The sequence below is a fragment of the Scyliorhinus torazame genome, chromosome 6 (genome assembly GCF_047496885.1).
Source record: "Scyliorhinus torazame isolate Kashiwa2021f chromosome 6, sScyTor2.1, whole genome shotgun sequence".
NCBI lineage: Eukaryota > Metazoa > Chordata > Chondrichthyes > Carcharhiniformes > Scyliorhinidae > Scyliorhinus > Scyliorhinus torazame.
The window spans coordinates 131,018,855-131,046,382 of NC_092712.1; the positions used below are offsets into that span (position 1 = coordinate 131,018,855).

At 45.4% G+C, this 27,528-nt stretch overlaps 1 protein-coding gene across 6 annotated transcripts in view; it reads right to left on the bottom strand.

The window, feature by feature from the left end:
* Nucleotides 1-27,528, bottom strand: part of LOC140425027 (thiamine pyrophosphokinase 1-like) — a 555,937-nt gene that overhangs the window by 203,396 nt on the left and 325,013 nt on the right. For all 6 annotated transcript variants that reach the window (XM_072508810.1, XM_072508811.1, XM_072508813.1 and 3 more), the window contains one exon: nucleotides 6,797-6,908. In XM_072508810.1, coding sequence (XP_072364911.1) covers nucleotides 6,797-6,908 — 112 coding nt within the window. The remainder of the gene's footprint in view (nucleotides 1-6,796; nucleotides 6,909-27,528) is intronic.

A 27,528-nucleotide genomic window follows, 5' to 3' on the forward strand; every position in this document is an offset into this window, starting at 1 on the left:
CCTCAGTAATTTTCACCTGCGGTGTGACCAACTCAGCGAACATGCTATCCACGACGTCCTCAGCATCGCGGATGCTCCAAAGTCAGTCCACCTGCAGCTCCAGAGCCGCCAAGCCGTTTGGGTGGGAGACCTACTTCTGAAATGGAACTGAGGCTTAGGATCTACGATCTCTTCAAACATCACGTGCTACCATCATATAACTTTGCTGCTCCCCCTTCCACCCACTCCTGCCCCATTCACATAACACCAGCATTCAGTCAAATGGCCCCCCAAAATAATTCAGACCCTCATCAAACTGTTTGTACTTTCACTTCTTCTTGACCTTTTATTAGTTTTTTTTTGAGAAAATATTTTACTTAAGCATTTGTAATTTTCACAGTTTACAGTTTAAGACTTTAATATTCTTTACGTGGGCTATCCCGCGTGGGCTGACGCATGCAAAAAACATAAAAACAACATCCCCTACTATTTCCTAATTACCCGTGGACTAAGTTCCCTGTCCTTGTCTTACACTACCATGCCTCCCATTTTCCTCCAAACCCCCTCCTTTACCCGCCCCCCCCACTGCTGACGTTCAATTTTCCTTGAAGTCGTCAATGTACGGCTGCCACCTCTGGGCGAACCCCTGAATTGATCCTCTGAAAGCGAACTTAATCTTTTCCAGCCTGAGAACCCCTGCCATGTCGCTGACCCACACTCCTGACTTTGGGTGTTCCGAGTCTCTCCATCCTAGCAAAATCCGTCTCCAGGCCACTAGGGAGGAAAAGGCCAGAACATCGGCCTCCCTCCCCCCCTTGGGCCCCGGATCTTCCGATACCCCAAATATTGCCAATTCTGGACTCGGAGTCACCCTCCCTTCCAGGACCTCTGACATAACGTCCACAAATCCCTGCCAGAATCCCCATAACTTCGGACACGCCCAGAACATTTGTGAATGATTCGTCGGACTTCCCCCACAGCGTCCGTACCTCTATCCTCCACTTCCTCAAACAACCTGCTCATCTGGGCTACCGTCATGTGGGCCGTTTGAACCACACTGAACTGGATCAGGCTGTCTAGCACAAGATGAGGATGAATTAACTCTTTTTAAAGCCTTTTCCCATAATTCGATTTTCAACTCTCCTCCCAGCTCCTCTTCCAACTTCCTCTTCACCTCCCCGATAGGGACTCCATCCCACTCCATCAACTCCTTATATATCTCCGAGACCTCCCCTCCCCAACTCCCATTTTTGACATTACCTTATCCTGTAGTCCCCTCAGATGGAGGCGAGTAAAGCTTGGATCCTGCCTCCGAACAAAGTCCCGTACCTGGAGGTACCGAAACACGTTCCCACCCGGCAACTCAATCTCCTCCTCTAATGCCTCCAGCCTCGGGAAACCCTCCTGAATGAAGAGATCCCCAAATCTCTCAATCCCTGCCCGCAGCCACCTCCTAAAGCCCCCATCTGCCCCACCCCCCCCCCCCCCCCCCCCCCCCCGGGGAACAAACCGGTGATCGTCACAACCTTTTATTAGTTTTATTTAGGAAACAGATAGATAGAATGGAAAAGGTGTAGCCCTGAAAGTAAAGGATAACATAACAAGGGAGGATAATGGCTCAGGAAACAGGTTCAGTATGGTGGAGGTTAGGAATAACAAAGTCAGAAACCACTAGCAAGCCCCTGGCTGTAGTTATACTTTGAGACCAACGTTAAGGAAGAAACAATTGGAGTTTGTAACAAGGGCAATGGTGGAATTTAGACCTTTGGGAAAAGGTAATTAGGCAGGTAGGTGAGGTGATTTTCATGTGTCGGTGCAGACGCAATGGGCCGAAGAGCTTCATCTGTACTGTGTATTTCTGTGATTCTGCGGTAATGCCATTGAATTTCTTATTAAGTTTGAAATTGACATACTGCAGTCCAAATCAAGAATCTTAACATTTAAAAAATGCCAATTACATAGGTATGAGGGGAGAGCTAGCTAAGGTTGACTGGGTAAATGGAATAAAAAATATTGCGGTAAACAAACAGAAGTATGTATTTGAAGAAACAATTCAAAATGTTCAACAGAAATGTAGTCAATTAGTTGTTTGGTTATACAGAACTTGAATATTGCTTTAAAAAATACATTTTTTGTTGACGCTTTTCATCTTGCACTCATCAGGACAATTTGCAAGAATACTAATGTCGGAAGCAACACATTTATATTGTGTGAAGAGATAGTACTGATTGGTTAGCAAAGTGACTCTGACTGTAAAGGCAATGCCATGAAGAATGCATCAGTTGATGGTGACTGATGGTTAACTGCCAAGCATTGTTTGAAATTTAAACCAGTAACTCGACTCTGATGGTCAAGGCATTACCCAGACGTATGAGCCAGCAAATGGCTGTCACTTATTTTATTTAGCTGAAAAAGGCACAATGTGTATATATTCTATCTGTCAGCAAAAAAAGGGCTCTATATATTAATATATGCAGCTTCACAAAAATGCACCACACTGCAAGCCCAACTGAAAATCTTTAACTGATTGCCAAACGTAATGTTTTAGCACATTTAAGCTTATTTAGCAAATATTGTCTAATTGTGAGACAACATTGCATGTTGAACACTGTTTTGTGTCTTGCAAGCATGGGCTGGTTGGGTACCTTGCCCCCTGTGAACAATGAAAAGGACATGCTGTTGATATGATCTACAAGTCTTTGGGGTGAATGGCCTACATACCTAGCATCACAATGGCACTGAAATTCATTGACCATATTATTCATTTGTGTGATGGACTTTTTGGCTTGAAGCCAGCATCTTGTTAATGGCTAATATCACTTCTGTTTGTAAATTTAAGCACAATTACTTTTTATTTATAACAAGAATCAAAAGGAGATCTGCAGTAAATACAACTGATTAACTATGATCGAATTCCTAATACCCTACTTTAACTTGCCCCTCCCTCTACGCACATACAAGACAAACACGGAGGGAAGGAGAGGAGTGAGAGCAATAAGTAAAAGGAAAAAAAGTCTTTGTTTCAGATGGTTTTCTTTAAGCAGACATTCCTTCAAAGTTAGCTTTGCGCTCCAGGTCTCTGTTTGCAGCTTGAAATGGCTTTCACTGTAAACTCATTCAGGTCAGTATTTCATTCAGAAATACAGTCCAAACAGCCTTTTAGGAGAGACAGGGACAGAGAAGCTCCTTTTCTTCTGAGTGTCCAGGACACCTTAGGTCTCTTGAAATCATTCCACTCAAGCAGGGTCCAATCACTACCTGTTAATGGGCAGAATAAGGCCTTTTGGCTAATTCATTGGGCACCGTCCAACCAATCGAAATCGGGTTGCACCCCATCTCTCGGTGCCGTGAAGTCCAAGTTCTGTTGTCCAAAGCTAGCAGAGTGTACTACATTGTAACATTTTGAATTCCTCATTCTCTTCGTTGCTAGACTTAAAGATACATGCCCACTAAACATCAATGGATCAAACTGATAACGGCAAAAAATTAAACGGAAAATAAGGGAATCGTCAGGAAGGACCCTTACATTAGTATAATCAAACTGAGTCAACATTATTTTGCGAAAGGATTTAACAAATACATTAGTTTCTTGAGGATGTAGCTCAGAGTAGACAGAAGGAAACCAGTAGATGCAGTATAGAATCTATATTAATGACTTAGATGAAGAGTCCAAGAGCAATGTTTCCAACTTTGTTATTGACACAATGTAAGGTTACTATTTAAGTTGTGAGGTGGAAACAAAGTTTCCAAAGAGATGTAAACAGATTATGCGAGTAGGAATACGGTGACAAATAGACTATAACGTGGGAAAGTGTGAGGCTATTCACTTTGGTAATATGAAAAGAAAAGCGTGAAATTTGTAAATGTTGATGTTCTGAAGACTTGGGTGTACCGATACAAGGAACACAAAAGTTAGCATGCAGATACAAAAGCAATAAGCGAGGTAAATAGCATGATGACTTTTATTGCTCGGGGATTGGAATACAACAATAAGTAAATCTTGCTACAATTGTATCGGGATTTGATGAGGGCACACCTGAAGTATGCAGTTTTGGTCTCTATAATTAAAAATTTATATTCTTGCTTGGGTGTACAGCGAAGGTTCATTAAATTGGTTCTTTGGTTCAGAGGATTTTCCTATGATGAGAGGCTGGGTAAATTAGGCCTATATTCTCTGGAGTTTAAAAGAACGAGAGGTGATTTCATCAAAACATACAAGGCTCTGAAGGGGCTTGGAGGGGTAGACACCGAGAGATTGTTTTCCTTAGCTGAAAAATCTCGTACATGGAGGCATAGCCTCAGGGTAAGGGATCAATCTTTTAAAACTGAGGTGAAGAGAAATTACTTCAGCCAAAACGTTTTGACCTTTTGGAACTGTGGGTGAGTATATTCAAGGCTGACACTTGATAGATTTTTGGATTTTTAGGGAATAAAGAGACATGGGGAGCAGACAGAAAAGTGGAGTTAAGGTAGGAGACCAGCCATAATCATAGTGAATGGTGGAACAAGCTCAAGGGACCAAATGGTCAACTGTTGCTCCCATATTTCTTATGTTCCTATTGTTATTTCACCCTAGGCAAGTGTACGGTCAATTCCAGCCCCATTTGTTCCAGAGTCACAACACAAGTGAATTAACCTATAATTCTCAGAAAAATACCCAAAGTATTTGGCTGTCCAATAATTACAGTCACCAGGTTTGTAAATGCCAACCCAATTACTGTTTATTTGTAACAAGAACAATAATGGAATATTCAAAAAATACAACCGGTTAACTATTAACTAATTCCTAACTCCCCACTTTAACTTGCCTCCCATCCTCTACACCACACACACAGACATACACAAGACAGACAAACATGAGGGGAAGAATGGAGAAAGAAACACTATGTAAAATATCTCATCAGAAGTACAGAGGTTGGGATGAGAACTTTCATATTGATATATTATTGAGATGGATAATAAATAATATAATTTTGCCCTGATTTTCAATATACTCCAACAGAACCACATAGGAAACATATGAACTGAGCATTAGATGTACGGAAATTCAATCATCTAATGAGACAAGAAAATATTCTCATTAAATATCCCACAATAAAATTGCATATTTTAAATCTTCACCGCTTATTTAACTTACTAATGGATATTGGTTCATGTCACACAATAGGCTGGCATTCCTACTTGCAATTTCTCTCTCACTGAGTTTCTATTCCAGGAATAACAAAGTTGGAAAATGTAATAGTTCCCACTTTGGGTAAGCTTTGTGCCATTTGCTGAGCAGTAAAACAGCTTAGGAGAAAGAAGTTACAAGGAAAACTACTGTCTAATCAGTAATTTCCTCTCAGGAATGGCACCTTAACTGGATGCAATGCTACAAAGCAGACCAGTCCACCATGACTCTGCTTCCTCCAAGACTGTAGCACATTTTTAAGTTACGTATTTCTTGAAAACTTCCATTAATGGTAATTGATGTCATATCACATGGATGATGGAGGATAGGCTGGCTGAAACATGACAGCTTTATTACTAAACAAGATAGAATGCTTCTGTATATTATCAATGTGGTGTTTCATCGCTTACAAACACAAGAACATGCAGTTTTGAGGTGAACACTTTGTCACCTATTTGGAAGGTCAATTCAGTCTGTACAACATTACAATTGTTTCTTTCCAAGGCTCATAGCAGGACAATATCACGGTTGAAAAAATATATAATTAGTTACTATACGCTCAAATCCTTTATTTCAGAAATGGCATAAATGGTGCACTCCGTTACTACGGCAGATATTCCTGGAAATGATAGTGTAACTGATTCAGTCTTTAATTGCACGTGGTTAAAAGTTTTTGGTGCCCTCTGCATCGCTTCACCATTGGCCTTGCAAAAACAGTAAGAATCCGACTTTTGTAGCTCTGCACTCCTCTCCAACCAATGGCAATGCCCGATTTGCTGGATTAATGCTGATTTGATCACGATGTTGCCACTTACACTAAACTGGAAAGTAGTGGTAAGCTGACAGTGGCACGATTCATGTTCCAAAATCACTGTCTCTGAAACATACATTTTTTTTTTACTGTGCTTTGTTGATTGTTTTTAGCTTTTTCCAAGATAATTGTTTTTTAGATAAACGAGCTGACTGGAATGTTTCCTGTTCAATGAAATTGAATTTTTGATTGCCATTTAATATTTACATTCATTCACTGATCTCTGGTACTTTAACGGTGTCAATTGCTAATTTAGAGTATTGATCTGTTTGAAGTGTGAGGGTGACTATTAGAGATCGTGAATTGCAGTTGCTTTGCATTTAAAGGAATTGATACGAAAAATGTATTGCAAATAATTAATTCCGGTGGATCGTGCATGGTTTTTAATATGTTACTGCCTGCAAAACACAGAACCTGTGCTTTGCAATGAATTTGCCCAACAAAATCTGAAAACAATTACAATTTAGAAGCCTTGGATTATCTGAGCCACAGGCGCCACCCATTTTATTTCTACAACTGCTGAAAGCAAAATCGACAACCTGCCGAACATTTTTGTGGTAAAACACGACTCACGGGCCAAAGACAAGTTTTCACCAACCTGGATAAGAAGTGGATGAATAATGCAAATCTGTTCACGTGATCAAAATCAGAATTTATAGGTAGCATTCGCAGAACACAGCAAAATCATCTCTATGTTTTTGTTCAAATGAGATCTCCAGAAAACATTGGTGCAAGTTCACCCCAGGTGGACCAGAGGTACAAACATTATGGTTCTTGGGGCCAAACGCGCCGTTCCAGCAAATTCCAGCCAATGTCACAAAATTGTTCATACTTACTCAGATTCCATTTGAGGCCAGTTGTTGTTACATTGTTGCATGCATTCCCCACTGGGATAAGGCCACACCACTTAGCCTCGAGACCTGTGTCAACACACAGTCTATGATGACCCTGCCAGAAACAATACACTTTCACCTTTTTCAAAATTTAAAATTCAATTTATAAAGTGCAATATGACCATTAAGAACTCTTTGTTAATTGCTTTACTGGTACTATGAAAAATCAAACAAGTGCATTTTTGGTCTTAATATCGTCAAAAGAATCCAAAGTTTCATCGCCATTCAGTTCAGTTCGAACATTTTATGATGTCATTCACATTAATTTATCAGCAACAGCCAATTTATCAAAACCAATTTGTCAGCCGTATTTACACATCAAAGAAGTTTAGAAACAAATTGTAGTAAGCTGAAACCACATCAGGCTGCCAAACAATAAGATGCATATTGCTTCGCACTAAACATTGGTCCTGGGGGAGGTTTGTGCCCCAGAATGTTTCAGAGTAAATAAAAGTGCAGCTGGTTCCCTTCAACAGTAGTATTTTAAAACATTTTGTTCTTGCTTGAAGAATCATAGCAAGGATTTTCAAATGAGGTGTGATGTGGCGGGGAAGAAGTGTGTGTGGGGGGACGGTGGTGAAGCCCAGGCCATCTGTCACCCTTCCATTGTATTTGTTTAAGCACATGAAATTTCTATCATTGTTTTCCTTAACCACTCCCCACCTCAAAGACAGTCAATCTCTTTGTCGGTATGCTCAGTATTATGGTATATTTTAATAAATTAACACAGAAAATGTTGGAAATACTCTGCAGGTCAGGCAACATCTGTGGAGAGAGAAACAGAGTAGACCAACAGCCTTTCATCAGACAGTGAAGGGAACCAGCTATTTCTGATAGGTAAAAGGGTCACTGATTTAGCCATTTTAATGTAAATACTAAAGTCCATTTTAAAATGGATTTCATCATAAGACTTCAGGCATAACTTTAGATGACAAAAACACAGCTTGCAGTAACAAAAGCACAGATTTTGAAATATCTACAGGCTAGCTAGAAGCAACTGCAACATTTTTACTGAAAGGTTAAATTGACATTTTTGAACTATCCATTGTTCTAATGAACAGAATTGCATAAGTTATTCAACTATACTACAATCTGATCAAGGTCAAAATAAGGACCATGGCAACATGAATCCACCATTGTTCAGAATATAGATAATATAGCAGTAAGCAGAAAAACCAGTAGAAACCAGAATTGATTAAAAATATATATCACATTCCAATACACGACAAGCATCTAGAAAGCAACATATCTACTGCGATGTTGCATACTGATGATTGACAACTGACCATCCAACCAAATGCATTTGAGACTCATCCAAGCCAATCAGTACATTACAGGTGTAGGGACAGATGGTGTCAGACTGATAACATTCTCCTTAAACATAGAGGTCCGGGCAGCCATTTTCCATCCAGGACCACTCGATACCTTTTACGGAACTACTCGCTATCCTTATTTTGTATTTTCATATTTCCACTCTAACTCTTGAAGTCTGCGCAAGCTGTTTTTGCTTTGAGCAAGAAACCATAACTGTACTTTGAAAGTTAAATCTGTTTGTAAACTACTAAGTCGATTATATCTCTTAAAGTCTTTTTCTGGCAAGGACTTTATTGAGAACATTTGATTTGTAACCACAAGATGATCTCAAACTCTCAATTATAATTAATAGACACAATAAAAGATTTCATTTCGCACCCGAGATGTGTAACTTAAATTTCTGCTGAGTTCAAAGCGTATATGAGACTATACTTAAACCGCATGGTAGATTTCAACAGTCAACAATTTCACCTCCTTCAGATGCTGCCTGACCCGCAAAGTATTTCAGCATTTTTCATTTCTATTTCAGATTTCCAGCATTTGCTGTCTTGAATGTAGGAAATTATATATATATAGATTTAACGGGGGGGGGGGGGGGGGGGGGGGGGGGGGGAGAGATCAGTCCGCGTTTGTACGGTTTAGTGGGGTGTTTCTCAGCGTCGGCATTTTGCCTTTCCTTTGGCCGCACGTGCATCATTCCCAGCAATGATGAGCTCAGCCTGCCAGTGCAGGAAGAGTATTCATAGATCGAGGTGCCATTTTTAAAGGCAGCCCTAATCTTTCGACCTCCCTTAGCATCCCCATTGCTGCATACATACCACCCCGTTTACTGCATCCAACTTATCTCTTCCAGAGTTCTCAAGCCCCTCCCTCATCTCAACTCTTAAGGCCAAGGCGAGCCGGGTCCGACCTCTGACATGGACAACCTGGCACCCAAGCATGTTAGCATTGCTAGCCTGGTAGTGCCACCCTGGCCTGGATGGCAGTGGGAGTGCCAGTGTACCACCCTGCCCAGAGCCTGACCACCCGGGGTCTCCAATGTCCTGAGGTATCTCCCCCTCCAGATGCCAATACGACTGGTCCACGTTTGTGTGGACCAGTACGGAGGCCTCAGTTGAGGCCTCACTGGGGAGGCTATTAGGTTCCGGGAGAATACAGCGCAGACATATTTAAGTGAGCTGATAATGATCTGGATCAGTGAGGGTGAGATCCAGATCATAAGGTTCAACGGCCTCGTTGCGACACCAAGTCACGCACGACCAGGCCGGTAAATCCTGCCCTGTATGTCTGCTAAAGCGGTGGTTAAGGGGGTGAACAGCTCGGAGCGCTGTGATGTCACTCATGGGAGGAGCTGAATCGGTTTTATAGTTTGGTTTACAGCCCTGCCCTGTGTCTGTTTTTAATTTCATTTTTAGAGTTTTCCAGAGTTCTGCTCTGGTTTTGAGGAAAGGCGGTGTGTTTCTCAGACTGCCTTCTGAAAGCTTCTCTCCCAATGACTTTGTGAATAAACCTGTAGGCCACAAAGTATTAACTGTACTTTAAGTGGCATTTGATCTGTGTGTGTGTATTTTAATAATTGAACGTTTAGAAGTAGATGGAATAGTAAGCTCAAAGACTTTTTTTTGTAAGAACTGTTTAACCATTTTTTAAAATTAAGGGGCAATTTAACATGGCCAATCTACCTAGCCAGCACATCTTTTGGGTTGTGGGGGCGAAACCACGCAGACACGGGGAGAATGTGGAAACTCCACATGGACCACTGGGAGCTCTTCCGGGGCAGGTGTGACCTGTATAAGATGGACGGGTTGCATCTAAACCGGAGAGGCATAAATATCCTGGCCGCGAGGTTTGCTAGTGTCACACGGGAGGGTTTAAACTAGTATGGCAGGGGGGTGGGTACGGGAGCAATAGGTCAGAAGGTGAGAGCATTGAGGGAGAACTAGGGAATAGGGACAGTGTGGCTCTGAGGCAGAGCAGACGGGGAAAAGTTGCTGAACACGGGTCTGGTGGCCTGAAGTGCATATGTTTTGATGCAAGGAGCATTACGGGTAAGGCAGATGAACTTAGAGCTTGGATTACTACTTGGAACTATGATGTTATTGCCATTACAGAGACCTGGTTGAGGGAAGGGCAGGATTGGCAGCTAAACGTTCCAGGATTTAGATGTTTCAGGCGGGATAGAGGGGGATGTAAAAGGGGAGGCGGAGTTGCGCTACTTGTTCGGGAGAATATCACAGCTATACTGCGAGAGGACACCTCAGAGGGCAGTGAGGCTATATGGGTAGAGATCAGGAATAAGAAGGGTGCAGTCACAATGTTGGGGGTATACTACAGGCCTCCCAACAGCCAGCGGGAGATAGAGGAGCAGATAGGTAGACAGATTTTGGAAAAGAGTAAAAACAACAGGGTTGTGGTGATGGGAGACTTTAACTTCCCCAATATTGACTGGGACTCACTTAGTGCCAGGGGCTTAGACGGGGCGGAGTTTGGAAGGAGCATCCAGGAGGGCTTCTTAAAACAATATCTAAACAGTCCAACTAGGGAAGGGGCAGTACTGGACCTGGTATTGGGGAATGAGCCCGGCCAGGTGGTAGATGTTTCAGTAGGGGAGCATTTTGGTAACAGTGACCACAATTCAGTAAGTTTTAAAGTACTGGTGGACAAGGATAAGAGTGGTCCGAGGATGAATGTGCTAAATTGGGGGAAGGCTAATTATGACAATATTAGGCGGGAACTGAAGAACATAGATTGGGGGCGGATGTTTGAGGGCAAATCAACATCTGACATGTGGGAGGCTTTCAAGTGTCAGTTGAAAGGAATACAGGACAGGCATGTTCCTGTGAGGAAGAAAGATAAATACGGCAATTTTCGGGAACCTTGGATGACGAGTGATATTGTAGGCCTCGTCAAAAAGAAAAAGGAGGCATTTGTCAGGGCTAAAAGGCTGGGAAATGACGAAGCCTGTGTGGCATATAAGGAAAGTAGGAAGGAACTTAAGCAAGGAGTCAGGAGGGCTAGAAGGGGTCATGAAAAGTCATTGGCAAATAGGGTTAAGGAAAATCCCAAGGCTTTTTACACGTACATAAAAAGCAAGAGGGTAGCCAGGGAAAGGGTTGGCCCACTGAAGGATAGGCAAGGGAATCTATGTGTGGAGCCAGAGGAAATGGGCGAGGTACTAAATGAATACTTTGCATCAGTATTCACCAAAGAGAAGGAATTGGTAGATGTTGAGTCTGGAGAAGGGGGTGTAGATAGCCTGGGTCACATTGTCATCCAAAAAGACGAGGTGTTGGGTGTCTTAAAAAATATTAAGGTAGATAAGTCCCCAGGGCCTGATGGGATCTACCCCAGAATACTGAAGGAGGCTGGAGAGGAAATTGCTGAGGCCTTGACAGAAATCTTTGGATCCTCGCTGTCTTCAGGGGATGTCCCGGAGGACTGGAGAATAGCCAATGTTGTTCCTCTGTTTAAGAAGGGTAGCAAGGATAATCCCGGGAACTACAGGCCGGTGAGCCTTACTTCAGTGGTAGGGAAATTACTGGAGAGAATTCTTCGAGACAGGATCTACTCCCATTTGGAAGCAAATGGACGTATTAGTGAGAGGCAGCATGGTTTTGTGAAGGGGAGGTCGTGTCTCACTAACTTGATAGAGTTTTTCGAGGAGGTCACTAAGATGATTGATGCAGGTAGGGCAGTAGATGTTGTCTATATGGACTTCAGTAAGGCCTTTGACAAGGTCCCTCATGGTAGACTAGTACAAAAGGTGAACTCACACGGGATCAGGGGTGAACTGGCAAGGTGGATACAGAACTGGCTAGGCCATAGAAGGCAGAGGGTAGCAATGGAGGGATGCTTTTCTAATTGGAGGGCTGTGACCAGTGGTGTTCCACAGGGATCAGTGCTGGGACCTTTGCTCTTTGTAGTATATATAAATGATTTGGAGGAAAATGTAACTGGTCTGATTAGTAAGTTTGCAGACGACACAAAGGTTGGTGGAATTGCGGATAGCGATGAGGACTGTCTGAGGATACAGCAGGATTTAGATTGTCTGGAGACTTGGGCGGAGAGATGGCAGATGGAGTTTAATCCGGACAAATGTGAGGTAATGCATTTTGGAAGGGCTAATGCAGGTAGGGAATATACAGTGAATGGTAGAACCCTCAAGAGTATTGAAAGTCAAAGAGATCTAGGAGTACAGGTCCACAGGTCATTGAAAGGGGCAACACAGGTGGAGAAGGTAGTCAAGAAGGCATACGGCATGCTTGCCTTCATTGGCCGGGGCATTGAGTATAAGAATTGGCAAGTCATGTTGCAGCTGTATAGAACCTTAGTTAGGCCACACTTGGAGTATAGTGTTCAATTCTGGTCGCCACACTACCAGAAGGATGTGGAGGCTTTAGAGAGGGTGCAGAAGAGATTTACCAGAATGTTGCCTGGTATGGAGGGCATAAGCTATGAGGAGCGATTGAATGAACTTGGTTTGTTCTCACTGGAACGAAGGAGGTTGAGGGGAGACCTGATAGAGGTATACAAAATTATGAGGGGCATAGACAGAGTGGATAGTCAGAGGCTTTTCCCCAGGGTAGAGGGGTCAATTACTAGGGGGCATAGGTTTAAGGTGAGAGGGGCAAGGTTTAGAGTAGATGTACGAGGCAAGTTTTTTACGCAGAGGGTAGTGGGTGCCTGGAACTCACTACCGGAGGAGGTAGTGGAAGCAGGGACGATAGGGACATTTAAGGGGCATCTTGACAAATATATGAATAGGATGGGAATAGAAGGATACGGACCCAGGAAGTGTAGAAGATTGTAGTTTAGTCGGGCAGTATGGTCGGCACGGGCTTGGAGGGCCGAAGGGCCTGTTCCTGTGCTGTACATTTCTTTGTTCTTTGTTTGACAGTGACCCAGAGCCGGGATCGAACCTGGGATCTTGGCGTCGTGAGGCAGCAGGGCTAACCCACTGCGCCACCGTGCTGCCCTGTTTAACCATTAATTGAAAAGCTGTTTCATTCTTTGGATGTTAATGGGGTTAATCCTGTGTTCTTTTTTTTATAAATGTTTTATTGAAATTTTTTTCCCAAACAATTTTTCCCCTCTTACAAAGCAAACGCAACAATAACAATACAGAAATTTTAAACAATACACAAGTAACAAAACCCCTTTATCTTTGACCTAAACTAAACCCCCCCCCCTCCCCCCCTCCCCCTGGGTTGCTGCTGCTGGTCATCTGTCTTCCCTCTAACGTTCCCCTCGGTAGTCGAGAAATGGCTGCCACCGCCTGGTGAACCCTTGAGCCGATCCTCTCAGGGCAAACTTTATCTGCTCCAGTTTAATGAACCCCGCCATATCATTTACCCAGGCCTCCAGTCCGGGGGGTTTCGCCTCCTTCCACATGAGTAGGATCCTGCGCCGGGCTACTAGGGACGCAAAGGCCACAACGTCGGCCTCTTTCGCCTCTGCACTCCCGGCTCTTCCGCAACTCCAAATAGAGCTAACCCCCAGCCTGGTTTGACCCGGGCCTTCACCACCCGCGAAATCACTCCCGTCACTCCCTTCCAATACCCTTCCAGTGCCGGGCATGCCCAAAACATATGTGCGTGGTTTGCCGGGCTCCCGCCACACCTCCCACATTTGTCCTCCACTCCAAAGAACCTGCTCCATCTTGCTCCCGTTATGTGTGCTCTATGTAGCACCTTAAATTGAATCAGGCTAAGCCTAGCGCATGAGGAAGAGGAATTTACCCTGCTTAGGGCATCAGCCCACATACCCTCCTCTATCTCCTCCCCTAGTTCTTCTTCCCACTTTCCTTTTAGTTCGCCCACCGACTCCTCCCCCTCTTCCCTCATCTCTCGGTAAATCTCTGACACCTTGCCCTCTCCGACCCACACCCCTGAAAGCACCCTGTCCTGTATCCCCTGTGTCGGGAGCAACGGAAATTCCCTCACCTGTTGTCTAGTAAATGCCCTCACCTGCATATATCTCAAGAAATTTCCCCGGGTCAACTTATACTTTTCCTCCAATGCTCCCAAGCTCGCAAAAGTCCCATCTATAAATAAATCTCCCACCCTCCTAATTCCCAACTGGAACCAGCTCTGAAATCCTCCATCCATTCTTCCTGGGGCGAACCTATGGTTGTTCCTGATTGGGGACCCCACCAGGGCTCCCCGCACCCCTCTCTGTCGACTCCACTGTCCCCAGATATTCAATGTTGCCGCCACCACCGGGTTCGTGGTAAACTTTTTAGGTGAGATCGGTAGCGGCGCCGTCACCAGCGCCTCTAAACTCGTCCCTTTACAGGACTTTCTCTCCAGTCTTTCCCACGCCGCTCCCTCACCCTCCATCATCCATTTACGTATCATTGCCACATTGGCGGCCCAATAGTAATCGCCCAAGTTCGGTAGTTCCAATCCTCCTCTGTCCCTACTACGCTGAAGGAACCCCCTCCTTACTCTCGGAACTTTCCCTGCCCACACGAAGCTCGTGATGCTCCTGTCTATTTTATTAAAAAAGGTCTTAGTGATTAGTATAGGGAGACATTGAAATACAAATAAGAACCTCGGGAGGACCATCATCTTAATTGCTTGCACCCTGCCCGCCAGCGATAGAGGCTGCATGTCCCACCTCTTGAAGTCCTCCTCCATTTGTTCTACCAACCGTGTCAGATTAAGTCTGTGCAAGGTTCCCCAGCTCCTAGCGATCTGAATCCCCAGGTATCGGAAGTTTCTTTCCACTTTCCTTAGAGGCAAGCCTTCTATCTCTCTACTCTGGTCCCCTGGATGTATCACAAATAATTCACTCTTCCCCATGTTTAGCCTATACCCCGAGAAATCCCCGAACCCCCTCAAAATTCGCATAACCTCTATCATTCCCCCCGCTGGGTCCGACACGTATAACAATAGGTCATCCGCATATAACGAGACTCGGTGTTCTTCTCCCCCTCTAATCACCCCTCTCCATTTCCTGGAGTCTCTCAACGCCATGGCCAGAGGTTCAATTGCCAACGCGAACAACAATGGAGACAGCGGGCATCCCGGTCTTGTTCCCCTATATAGTCGGAAATACTCCGATCTATGTCGACCTGTAACTACGCTTGCCGTTGGAGCCCCATAAAGAAGTCTAACCCAGCTAATAAACCCGTTCCCAAACCCAAACCTCCTTAACACTTCCCATAAATACTCCCACTCCACCCTATCAAATGCCTTCTCTGCGTCCATTGCCGCCACTATCTCTGCCTCCCCCTCCACTGGGGGCATCATTATCACCCCTAATAGTCGTCGCACGTTAACATTCAGTTGTCTCCCTTTTACGAACCCTGTCTGGTCTTCGTGCACTACCCCCGGGACACAGTCCTCTATCCTCGATGCCAGTACCTTTGCCAACAATTTGGCGTCCACGTTCAACAATGAAATGGGTCTATAGGACCCGCACTGCAACGGATCTTTATCCCTCTTCAAAATTAACGATATCGTCGCCTCCGACATCGTCGGGGGTAGAGTCCCCCCTTTCCTGGCCTCATTGAACGTCCTCACCATCAACGGGGCCAACAAGTCCACATATTTTCTGTAATACTCCACCGGGAACCCGTCTGGTCCTGGGGCCTTCCCTGCTTGCATGCTTCCCAGTCCCTTAATAACCTCGTCCACCCCAATCGGTGCCCCCAGGCCTACCACCCCCCGCTCCTCCACTTTCGGGAACCTCAATTGGTCCAGGAACTGCCGCATCCCCTCCTCTCCCTCTGGGGGTTGAGACCTATACAGTTCCTCATAGAAGGTCTTGAACACCTCATTTATCTTTCCTGCCCTTCGCACCGTGTCTCCCCTTTCGTCTCTAATTCCTCCTATCTCCCTCGCTGCTGCCCTCTTTCACAATTGATGAGCCAACAGGCGACTCGCCTTTTCCCCATATTCATACCTCCTCCCCTGTGCCTTCCTCCACAGTACCTCCGCCTTTCTGGTGGTCAGAAGGTCAAATTCCGTCTGGAGTCGTCTCCTCTCCCTGTACAATTCCTCCTCCGGGGTCTCTGCAAATTCCCTATCCACCCTTAAAATCTCCCCCAGTAATCTTTCCCTTTCCTTGGCCTCTGTTTTCCTTTTGTGGGCCCCAATAGAGATCAGCTCTCCTCTGACCACCGCTTTTAGTGCTTCCCATACCACTCCCACAGGGACCTCGCCGTCGTCATTGACCTCCAGATATCTCTCAATACACCCCCGCACTCTTGCACACACTCCCTCATCCGCCATCAGTCCCACATCTAATCGCCAGAGTGTTCTCTGCTCCCTTTCCTCTCCTAATTCCAGGTCCACCCAATGTGGGGCATGATCCGAAACCGCTATGGCTGAGTACTCAGCTTCTTCCACCCAAGAGATCAACGACCTTCCCAAAACAAAAAAATCTATCCGGGAGTACACTTTATGGACATGGGAGAAGAAGGAAAACTCCCTAGCCCTAGGTCTAAGAAATCGCCATGGATCCACTCCCCCCCATTTGGTCCATAAACCCCTTAAGTACCTTGGCCGCTGCCGGCCTTCTTCCGGTCCTTGAGCTTGATCTATCTAGCCCCGGGTCCAGCACCGTATTAAAGTCCCCTCCTAAAATCAAGTTTCCTACCTCCAGGTCCGGTATACGCCCCAGCATCCGTCTCATAAATCCCGCATCGTCCCAGTTTGGGGCATACACGTTAACCAACATGACCTCCATTCCCTCCAGCCTGCCACTCACCATTACATATCTACCTCCGCTATCTGCTACGATGTTCTTTGCTTCAAATGCGACCTGTTTCCCCACCAAAATGGCCACCCCTCTATTCTTTGCGTCCAGTCCTGAGTGGAACACCTGTCCCACCCATCCTTTCCTTAGCCTAACTTGGTCCGCCACCTTTAGGTGCGTCTCTTGGAGCATAACCACGTCTGCCCTTAGTCCTTTCAAATGCGCGAGCTCTTTGGCCCTTTTTATCGGTCCGTTCAGGCCTCTCGCGTTCCACGTGATCAGCCTCACTAGGGGGCTACCTGCCCCCCTCCCGTGTCGACTAGCCATTACCTTCTCTAGGCCAGTCCCATATCCCGCCTCCGCGCTCCCGCTCGCTCCCCCAGCGTCGCACACCATCCCCGCCCACCCACTCTTTAGCCATTTCCTTTTGGATTTCCGCAGCAGCAACCCAGTTGTCCCCCCCCCCCTCCCCCTCCCTCCCCCCCTCCCCGCTAGATCTCTTTCTAGCATGATTGCTCCCCCCATATTACTTCCGTAAGTCAGCTGACTTCAACTGACCCCGGCTACTCCTGCTCACTCCTCGGCCCCCCCCATGTGGGGAACTCCCATCCGCCTTGCGCCTGTCTTCCCGCCTTATTCTTTCTGGTGCGGGAACATCCCTTTACCTGACCCGCCTCTTATGGCGCAGCTCCCTTTCCCCTCCCCTTCCCCTTCCCCATTCTCCAACTATGTCCCGTCTTTCCCCCCTCACCGGCGCCCACATTTCCCCAATGTCTCCCCCCTTCCCTGTTTACTTCTCAATTAACTTCCACCGTAACATTAACAATAACATTTCCTGCAGCATCAGTCCCTCAGTTCCGATCCAATTTCTCTTCTTTGATGAAGGTCCATGCTTCCTCCGCCGTCTCGAAGTAATGGTGTCTCTCCTGATACGTGACCCATAGTCTTGCCGGCTGCAGCATCCCGAACTTCACCTTCCTTTTATGCAACACCTCTTTGGCTCGGTTGAAGCTTGCCCTCCTTCTCGCCACCTCCGCACTCCAATCCTGGTATACCCGTACCACTGCATTCTCCCATCTGCTACTCCGCACCTTTTTAGCCCATCTCAGGACCTCTTCTCTATCCTTAAGGCGGTAAAATTGCACGATTATCGCCCTGGGTGGTTCTCCCGCTTTTGGTCTTCTCGCCGGAATCCGATTTGCCCACTCCACCTCCAAGGGGCCCGTAGGGGCCTCAGCACCCATCAGTGAGCTCAGCATCGTACTTGCGTACGCTCCACAGTCCACTCCTTCCACACCCTCAGGGAGACCCAGTATCCGAAGGTTCTTCCTTCGCGCTCCATTTTCTAGGGCTTCGATCCTTTCAGTACACTTTTTATGAAATGCCTCGTGCGTCTGTGTCTTAACCGCCAGGCCCAGGATCTCGTCCTCAATATCTGTCACCTTCTGCTCCACCACACGGAGCTCTGTCTCCTGGGTCTTTAATGTCTCCTTGAGCCCCTCAATTGCCTGTAGCAACGGGGTCAGCACCTCCCTCTTCAGCAGCTCCACGCACCGTCTCACAATTTCATGCTCAGGCCCCCATGTCGCCTGCGCTTTCTCCGCCGCCATCTTGTACTTCTCTCTTTCTGACCCTTTGGTCGACGATTCCTCGCGCTGCAGCCGCCGCCGCCGGTTTTTTCCTCCTTCGTTTGGGGGGGGACTCCCTTCTCACACGCCCCACACCGGGTTGCGTCGTCGAAAAATTCCCCGTTGGGGCTCTTAAAAGAGCCAGAAGGTCCGTCGGAGCTGGAGCCGCCGAAGCGTGCGGCTAGCTAGGCATCACCGCAACCGGAAGTCCCTTCAGTGGCCTTGACGAGATCTTTTCACAGTTGTTCCCTCTGCTGCTAGAATTCACTTTTGATACAGGCCCTCAGGTCAGCTTGCAGCTTTAAGCTTGCCCTTCCCCCGCCTGCATGCTGGAAGAGGCCCTGTTTATCCTGCAGTTGCAGCCAAATCTTTTACTGTTTCTGCGTGTGTCTGGCAACCAAGAGACATACCCTTCCTGGGGGACACTGTCGGGGGAATATTGCAGCCTTCTTCCCACACCGGGAAATGTCAAACAAATGCCGTGGGGACCCTGTAAAAGAGCCCAAACGTCCGTTCCAAGCAGGAGCTGCCGAATATGCGACCTAGCTCTGCATAGCCGCACCCGGAAGTCCGTTAATCCTGTGTTAATAATAAAGTTTGTTTTAATATAAATGATCGCTAGTTGTCAGTGGAAAATTGTTGGGGTCTCATCCGGTTTTTGAATATAAACTCGGGGCTGTTCCGGGTACCATAATACTATTAATTTGCTTTTATATAAATTTTATAGTCCCAATTTTGTGCTCCTGTCAAAATCTGTGCAAGAATTGGAGGCCTCCCAGGGCCACGTCGGTCAATAGCATATCGAGCTGACTGCATGCTTCTTTTTGTGGAGCCACATGAATAATTAGCATAAACTCATAACCGAGCTCAGGCTGTGCATGGCCAGCTAGGTTAACAAGGCAGGTACAAAATCTGCCAAGCAACTCAAATATAATGTGATGTGTCCACTTTAGGGTAAATGGCTGTAAATGGCAGTACATACCTCCATTCAGCCTGTTGGATTTCAAATATGTTTATCCTTTGCCAAGCCTGTGGGTGTAGAGAAGGTAAAGAAGTGTTCGGCAAATGTGAGGTGAATAAATGGAGGCATGAAATGGACCCTGTGGACGAATAAAAGAATGGCACGACATCTGACTTCCATTTGGTGGCTGACAAATTAGGCATGCTTCTGTATGAACAAAGTGTGAAGCAAACGATCCCCTTCCGTATTCCAAGGTAACCATCCCAAGGTGATCATACTGTACTTTGTCGATCAGGAGATGGCAGCCATTCTCAATACATTGGCTCCATTGCAATCTTGAGTACATATTCATATTTTTAAGTAAAGTGTCTAAGTAATATTCATCTTTAAGGAACCTCATCTTCCAGACCATGGTTCCCCACATTCTTATTGTCAAACAAACTGTAAGAACCTGCATGGGTTGTAATCAGCTGGGACAGATTATTTTTCCCCCAGGAACCTTCCCTTTGCCAGAATAGTCTTGTGGCTTATTTTTGCACATTTACATACTACAGATCTATTTGTCAATAACTGATTTAAAGGTGATGTAGAGTGGAAATGTTATCTTTACAGCAAATGTTCTCACTTACAGGTAAAATCTGAATATTCTAACTGCATCTGAAATCCTGTGGTGTTAAAAGGATCAAGATCAACTTATTTGCAACTTCATTGATTAGAATAAATCTCAATTGCCCATTATATATGGGCAGCACGGTAGCATTGTGGATAGCACAATTGCTTCACAGCTCCAGGGTCCCAGGTTCGATTCCGGCTTGGGTCACTGTCTGTGCGGAGTCTGCACATCCTCCCCGTGTGCGCGTGGGTTTCCTCCGGGTGCTCCGGTTTCCTCCCACAGTCCAAAGATATGCAAGTTAGGTGGATTGGCCTTGCTAAAAAAAATTGCCCTTAAGTGTCCAAAATTGCCCTTAGTGTTGGGTGGGGTTACTGGGTTATGGGGCTAGGGTGGAGGTGTTGACCTTGGGTAGGGTGCTCTTTCCAAGAGCCGGTGCAGACTCGATGGGCTGAATGGCCTCCTTCTGCGCTGTAAATTCTATGATAATCTATGATATATGGTTACTGTCAAACCTCCAATAGTTTTCCAGCAGTCACTTGTGGTAAACTTGTAATTTTGCTGTTAATCAGTAGGATCTTGACAGTAAAAGTCTAACATTGATGGCTCTCTTTTTTCCCTGGTGGGCAGTGGTCAAATAGTGTTTCTGTGCGTGCATTTTGCTTTCTGCACTATTTTATGCATATTTGTATGGCACAGTTTTTCCTTTGTACATTTGCAGCATCCTGCAGATGGCTATTGTGCGTGCCTGACTGATTTGTGTTAATTACAGCTGTTACCAACCACTTTGCTCACCTTGTGTAATTTTCCCCTCACTTTTATGGGAAATCATGCACATTAATAAGACTGATTGAAGCAGATTTTCAATATGCGAGATTCATAGACATGCTGCAGCACCAAAATAAGTAGCAAGGTGAGTAGAGTTCGATTTCTTTTTCAGATGAGTAGAGCGGTCCAAGAAGGAAGAATAGAAAATCTACTCCAAAATATAGGCACCTGTTTTAGTGAATAATTATACAATGTGTCTGAATATATTAATCTGCCTAAAAATATTAATTCCTTCATTCTACCCGTTTTTTCACGGTTGTCTGGTGTGCATCAGAGAATACATTCCTGCTAGTTATGTGTCATGTGGTGTGTAGTGATGCCAGCAGAGTTTTTATGCAGGCTTTGGGCAGATCACCATTTTGATTGTATGAGCAACACACTCGATAGACCTCTCATCATGTTCTACATGAATCCAGAGTGTGGGCACCTCCATACCTTTTCTTTGCGGCAACAAAGAAATATAACATTGTCCAATGTGTTAGTTTGCTTCCACTGCATCTAATTATTGCCTGATGAGGAGAAAAGTCCACAAAAATTTACCATTAAGCACCTTTGAATTCAAAACAGAAGGGCGACACAGTGGTTAGCACTGCTGCCTCACGGTGTTGAGGACCCGGGTTCGATCCCGGCCCCGGTCACTTTCGGTGTGGAATTTGTACATTGTCCCCGTCTACGTGGGTCTCACCCCCACAACCCAAAGATGTGACGGATAGGTGGAATGGCCATGCTAAATTGCCCCTTAATTGAAAGACAGAAAGAATTTGAAACAGCTCTCCAAAGTAGATAGGAAGTGAATTGTGAATTTGGAGGCATAAAGATGGATTAGAGGTTCTATCTTGGAGTGGCAAGTGACACAAAATGTCCACAACGATTGGTGCTGGGGGCTCAACATTTCAATTATGAAATGACTTGGATTTGGGGAGTATACTAAAGTTTGCAGATAATGCAAGGCTAGGAAGTGTAGTGAAATGCGGTGAGATAGAGAGCAGAAAATTGCAAAAGGACAGGGATAGATTAAATGTCATACTACAGAAAAGATGTAAAAGCCTTGGAGAGGCTGCTGAACGGATTTTCGAGAATGGTACCAGGCATGTTGGGCTGCAGTTATTTTAAGAGAATAATGCAGGTATTGTTCTCCTTACAGCATAGCATGTTGAGGGATTAAATAAAGGTATTCAAAATCATGAAGGGTATTGATAGAGTAGGTGTGGATAAAATGTTTCCACTGGCAGAAGGATCAATAACTGTTTAATCTCCTGAGTTTTCTTTGAATTCCCTCTTTTTGATCCCAATATTTGTTGCATCACATTTTACCTTGTTTTTGAAAGTTATTTCTTATCTGCTTAATTATATGAATAAAGCTTTTAATGAAACACATATTTTTGCATGCTGTATTTGCATCCTGCACAGTACTGGACATACTCCTGCATGAACAAGGTGTGAAACAAACTATCCTTCTGGTCACTTCAATTTGATTCCTGCTTGCTGAAGTAACTCATCTGTGTTAGCGAAATACTCATCCTCTGAATCATTGTCCAAAACAACTTCAAAGCCACCTGTGCCCACAGGAACTGCTAGAAATGTGTTAGAAACAGTTAAGAATTCTGGGTTATCATTTGGCTATATCGTTCTGTGGCCTTTGCAATCAACCACTGAGTAGGAGTCACTGTACTGTCTGAATGAGAGTTGCTTTGTTTCAGAGTGGTAAATATTATTTAATAAGTATTTTATGCAGATTCCGTGTGCTTTTGACATCTACTTGTATTTAACAACTTAATTTCATGTGCCTTTTTGATCTTCCTTCTTCCCAATATTGACTTCAAGGAAGAATGCATTAGTCAAACTTTGATAAAACTCCTGGGAAGGATCTCTGGACCTTATATGAATGCAAGGTGGTACTTGATTCTGTGGTACCCTTTTTGCATTGGGCAAGGGTTATCTATGTAAAAGTGTTTCATCAAGGATGCAGGTTGTTTAAAGCACCATAGGGATTTGCTGAAGGTTCTGCAATATCATTGTTTGAAGCAGGGCCTCAAGAGTGGATGAAAATGTGAGTATCTTGTGAAATATTGTTTCTGATTCACTTTATGTCAGAATAAACCCGCGTTTACGAATGAAGATGCACAATCTGTCAAAATGTTCTTTTTCCATCAGCCAGCGAGATCAAGGGGTTACAGTAGCAAACAGCAGCACTCAAACATCACAAATATTTATTGTCCATGCTTCATGGACAAGCTCAGTGGGCTAGACAGCTGGTTTGTAATGCAGAACAAGGCCAGCAGCGCAAGTTCAATTCCCGTACCAGCTTACCCGAACAGGCGCCGGAATGTAGCGACTAGGGGCTTTTCGCAGTAATGTCATTGCAGTGTTAATGTAAGCCCATTTGTGACAATGAAGATTATTATTAACATTCTTTCCTTGCACAATGGTAATGCTAAAAGACATCAAACCTGTATAAAGGCAGACCAATTCATTACGGTGTCATTTAATAACACAAGTGAATGATTGAATGATCTCGTAATGCAATTTCTGCTAATGGCACAAATTACAATGAACTACTCAAATCAAAATTCTGCGGCTTATCTTTACAGCACCAGCCTACTTGAACTTGTTAAAACATATAATGCTACCGAGCATTGCCATTCAATCCAGCAGCCTATAACCTCCAATGACTGCAAGCATTTCCACATTTTACAAGACTGAGCATGTGTACGCACACAGCTTATCAGAACGCTCCAAGCACATTGTGCTTTGAAATGAAATGTTTTGCTTAACTCTTTGATGGTCTTATTTTATTTTAAATACACAGTTCCGCCAAATATTTCTTAATCATTCTAACACTGAATAATAATATTAATATTGCTCCTCAATTCAGCAGTATACAGGGACCTGACAGGAGTGGGTGCAGGACAGCAGTTAAGTTGGTAGCGTTGAGTGGGTAAATAGTGGGATATTGAAGCTGGTGAGGAAGCTGAAGGAATGCAGAATGAGATACCTAAGCTTGCCATGAGTCTCCTGTGAATATAGTGTCAGGATGAGTTGTCCAGTGAGGGAATGCAATACAGCGGAACTAACAAGGGAGCCCAAGAGAAAGTCATGGCAAAAAGTGATGAAGAGAATAATGTGAAATACAGAACATCGAGTTGGGAGGTGAAGAAAGAGACTAGAGAAGAGCTTAAAGGAAATGTGGGAAAAGTAGCAGATAATTTAGAAGGAAACAGGAAGGACTTTTATTATAAATGTAAGAGAATCATTAAACAATATTCCTGTTCAGAGATGGGGAGGGAATTTGGTGGTGGATATAGATATAGCAGAGATACAAAATATTTAACATCAGTATTTACAAATGCTATTTGAAATGAGAATGTATATTCACTAGAAAGTATGAAGACAAATTGTTAGAGAAATCTCTTGAAAAAGACCTGGAGCAAAATTCTCCGACCCCCCGCCGGGTCAGAGAATCGCCGGGGGCTGGCGTGAATCCCGCCCCCGCCGGTTGCCGAAGTCTCCGGCACCGGAGATTCGGCGGGGGCGGGAATCGCGCTGCGCCGGTTGGCGGCCCCCCCGCTCGATTCTCCGTCCCTGATGTCTCGCCGCTAAAATGCCTGTCCCGCCGGCGTAAATTGAACCATCTACCTTACCGGCGGGACAAGGCGGCGCGGGCGGGCTCCGGGGTCCTGGGAAGGGACGCGGGGCGATCTGGCCCCGGGGGGTGCCCCCACGGTGGCCTGGCCCGCGATCAAGGCCCACCGATCCGCGGGCGGGCCTGTGCCATGGGGGCACTCTTTCCCTTCCACCTCCGCCACGGTCTCCACCATGTCAGAGGCGGAAGAGACTCCCTCCACTGCGCATGCGTGGGAAACTGTCAGCGGCTGCTGATGCTCCCGCGCATGCGCCGCCCAGAGATGTCATTTCCGCGCCAGCTGGCGGGGCACCAAAGGCCTTTTCCGCCAGCTGGCGGGGTGGAAATTTCTCTGGCGCTGGCCTAGCCCCTCAATGTTGGGGCTCGGCCCCCAAAGATGCGGAGCATTCCGCAGCTTTGGGGCGGCACGATGCCCGTCTGATTTGCGCCGTTTTGGGCGTCAGTCGGCGGATATCGCGCCGTTTCTGGAGAATTTCGCCCATGCTTCTGAAAAAGGGCAGAAATTAAGTTGATGAGACTAGAGATCCTGGTGGAATGCACTTTAGATTTTTGAAGGAAGTTGCAAGGTAGCCTCGGAGGGCATGATTACAAATATTAAATTCTCTATGGATATACAAAATATGGCCATTAGCTAAATGTAACACAACATATGGCCATTAGCTAAATGCAACGCAATGTAACACCTATTTCAGGAAGTACAAAAAGGATAAACACAATAACTATAGACTCATTAGTTTAACATCAGTTGTGGGCAAAACTCTTAAAATGCATGGTCTGATATCAAATTAGTGAGCATTTAGAGATGCAGGGTCAATTATAGATAGCCAGCATGAAATTATTAAAGGCAAGGTACATTTCAGAAATGTAATTTATTTTTTGAAGAACTGGCTGATTACATTGATAAAGGGAACGCAGTAGAATTAATTCCATGTTGAGCAATTTGCTAGTAGCAGCTGAAATAACAGCTGTCAACAGGACTCATGTAGAGATAATAAAAACAGTGGGAATCCTTACAGGATTACACGCAGCAAGAAGAATACAAATAAATATACCCCAAAAGCAACAAAAGAACTTACATCTGATTGTAAATAAGCAAACACAAGATGCAAACTAGCAAAGAGCAAAGCCCTGCAAAACATCCCAACAACTATGCGAGCAAGCTGCGCGAATGAACTGAAGATGTGGTGGAAAACAGCAAAGGGCCAATTTGGCCAATTTGCATGTTTCTGCCTTAAACTGTAGGTCCAATGAGATTCGCCACACCTGTGACATCTCACGAACTTTGGAAAAAAAAGCTGCATCACTTAGTCTCATAAATTAAGCACCCCAAACTGATCAACTGAAGCAGCAAGGTACAGATGTGGATGAGTTCACAGAGGATCACAAAACATACTGCCCTTTCGTGATGAGAGATTATTGAGAGTATGATATAGAATGAACAAGCCAATTAACTCTACAGTTCCATGCTAAAGATGAGTACCCTCCCTCTGTTCTTCAACTAATTCTATCAATATAACCATCGATTTTTCCTCTCTGTGTAACTTCGCCTTAAATGCATCTACAACAGTGATCACCTAGGCTAGTGAGTGGGCCACATGATGCCCTTCCTATGCCTTTTAGCTTTGACAATGGGTCATCTGGACTTGAAACGTTAGCTCTTTTCTCTCCTTACAGGTGCTGCCAGACCTGCTGAGATTTTCCAGCATTTTCTCTTTTGGTTTTAGATTCCAGCATCCGCAGTAATTTGCTTTTATACAGGGAAAGAAGGTTCCATAGCCAAATTCGCAGATGATACAATAATAGGTGGGGCAGTAAGTTACAATAATAGGTGGGGCAGTAAGTTGCAAAGAAGAAATAAGAACCTTACAAAGGTGCCGCCCTATCCCGTGTGCTGACCCCAAGACGCGGCCTCATCAGAGGGGTGGAACTCAGGGAGCTGGTGCCCATCGTTGCCACTCCATGGGACGGGTCCGGGTTAGCCTTCAGCGCCCCCTCCTCCTGGTCGGCGCCCATAGGTTCACCTTGCAAAGGAGGGACAGCCGGCTCGAGCACCAGCTGCCCCTGCATCATGTGGCTCTGCCAGCCATGGCAGTTCCACAATGACTGCACCATGGTGTCGAAGACCTCCCCAGTGAGTGGGACACATCCCCCAGTGACCGGGCCATGCTCTTCAATGCCTCAGCCATGCCCTCCTACGACTGGCACATGCTCCACAGCGCCTCAGCCATGTCCACCTGAGAGTGGGACATGTCCCGCAGAACCTCATCAAGGTCAGCCTGGTACTGAGTGACATCCCCCAGCGTGGCAGACATTCTGTCGAGACCCTCAGCCATGGACAACACCGACTGCGCAATGCCTTGGACACCTTCACTCATGATGCCGACGTGGTGCACCAGGCTCTGCACTGCAGTCTTCACCGTAGCAATGTTGGCCTCGGTGTCGGCGCCATCTCCTGCGATGGGTTGAAAGGTTTTGGAGAACGGGCCAGATGGTGGAGTTAAAGCCAGGATGAGATCAGCCATGGTCGAATGTTGGAGCAGATCGATGGGCCAAATGGCCTAATTCTGCTCCTATATCTTATGAGCTTATGAACTTGACTACCTTATCCACCTGCGTTGCCACTTTCAGTGATCTGTGGATCTGTATGCTCAGATCTCTCTGCCTGTCAATACCCCTAAGGGTTCTGCCATTTACTGTATTATTCCCTCCTTGTATTAGACCTTCCAAAATACATTTCCTCACATTTGTCTGGATTATACTCCATCTGCCATTTCTCCGTCCAAGCCTACAACCGATCTATATTCTGCTATGTCCTCTGACAATCCCTATCGCTATCTGTAACTTCACCAACCTTTGTGTTATCCACAAACTACTAACAGGTGAGTTACATTTTCCTAGAAATCATTTATATATATTACAAACAGCAAAGGTCCCAGCACTGATCCCTGCGGAACAGCCCTCCATTCAAAAATGCACCCTTTCACTGCT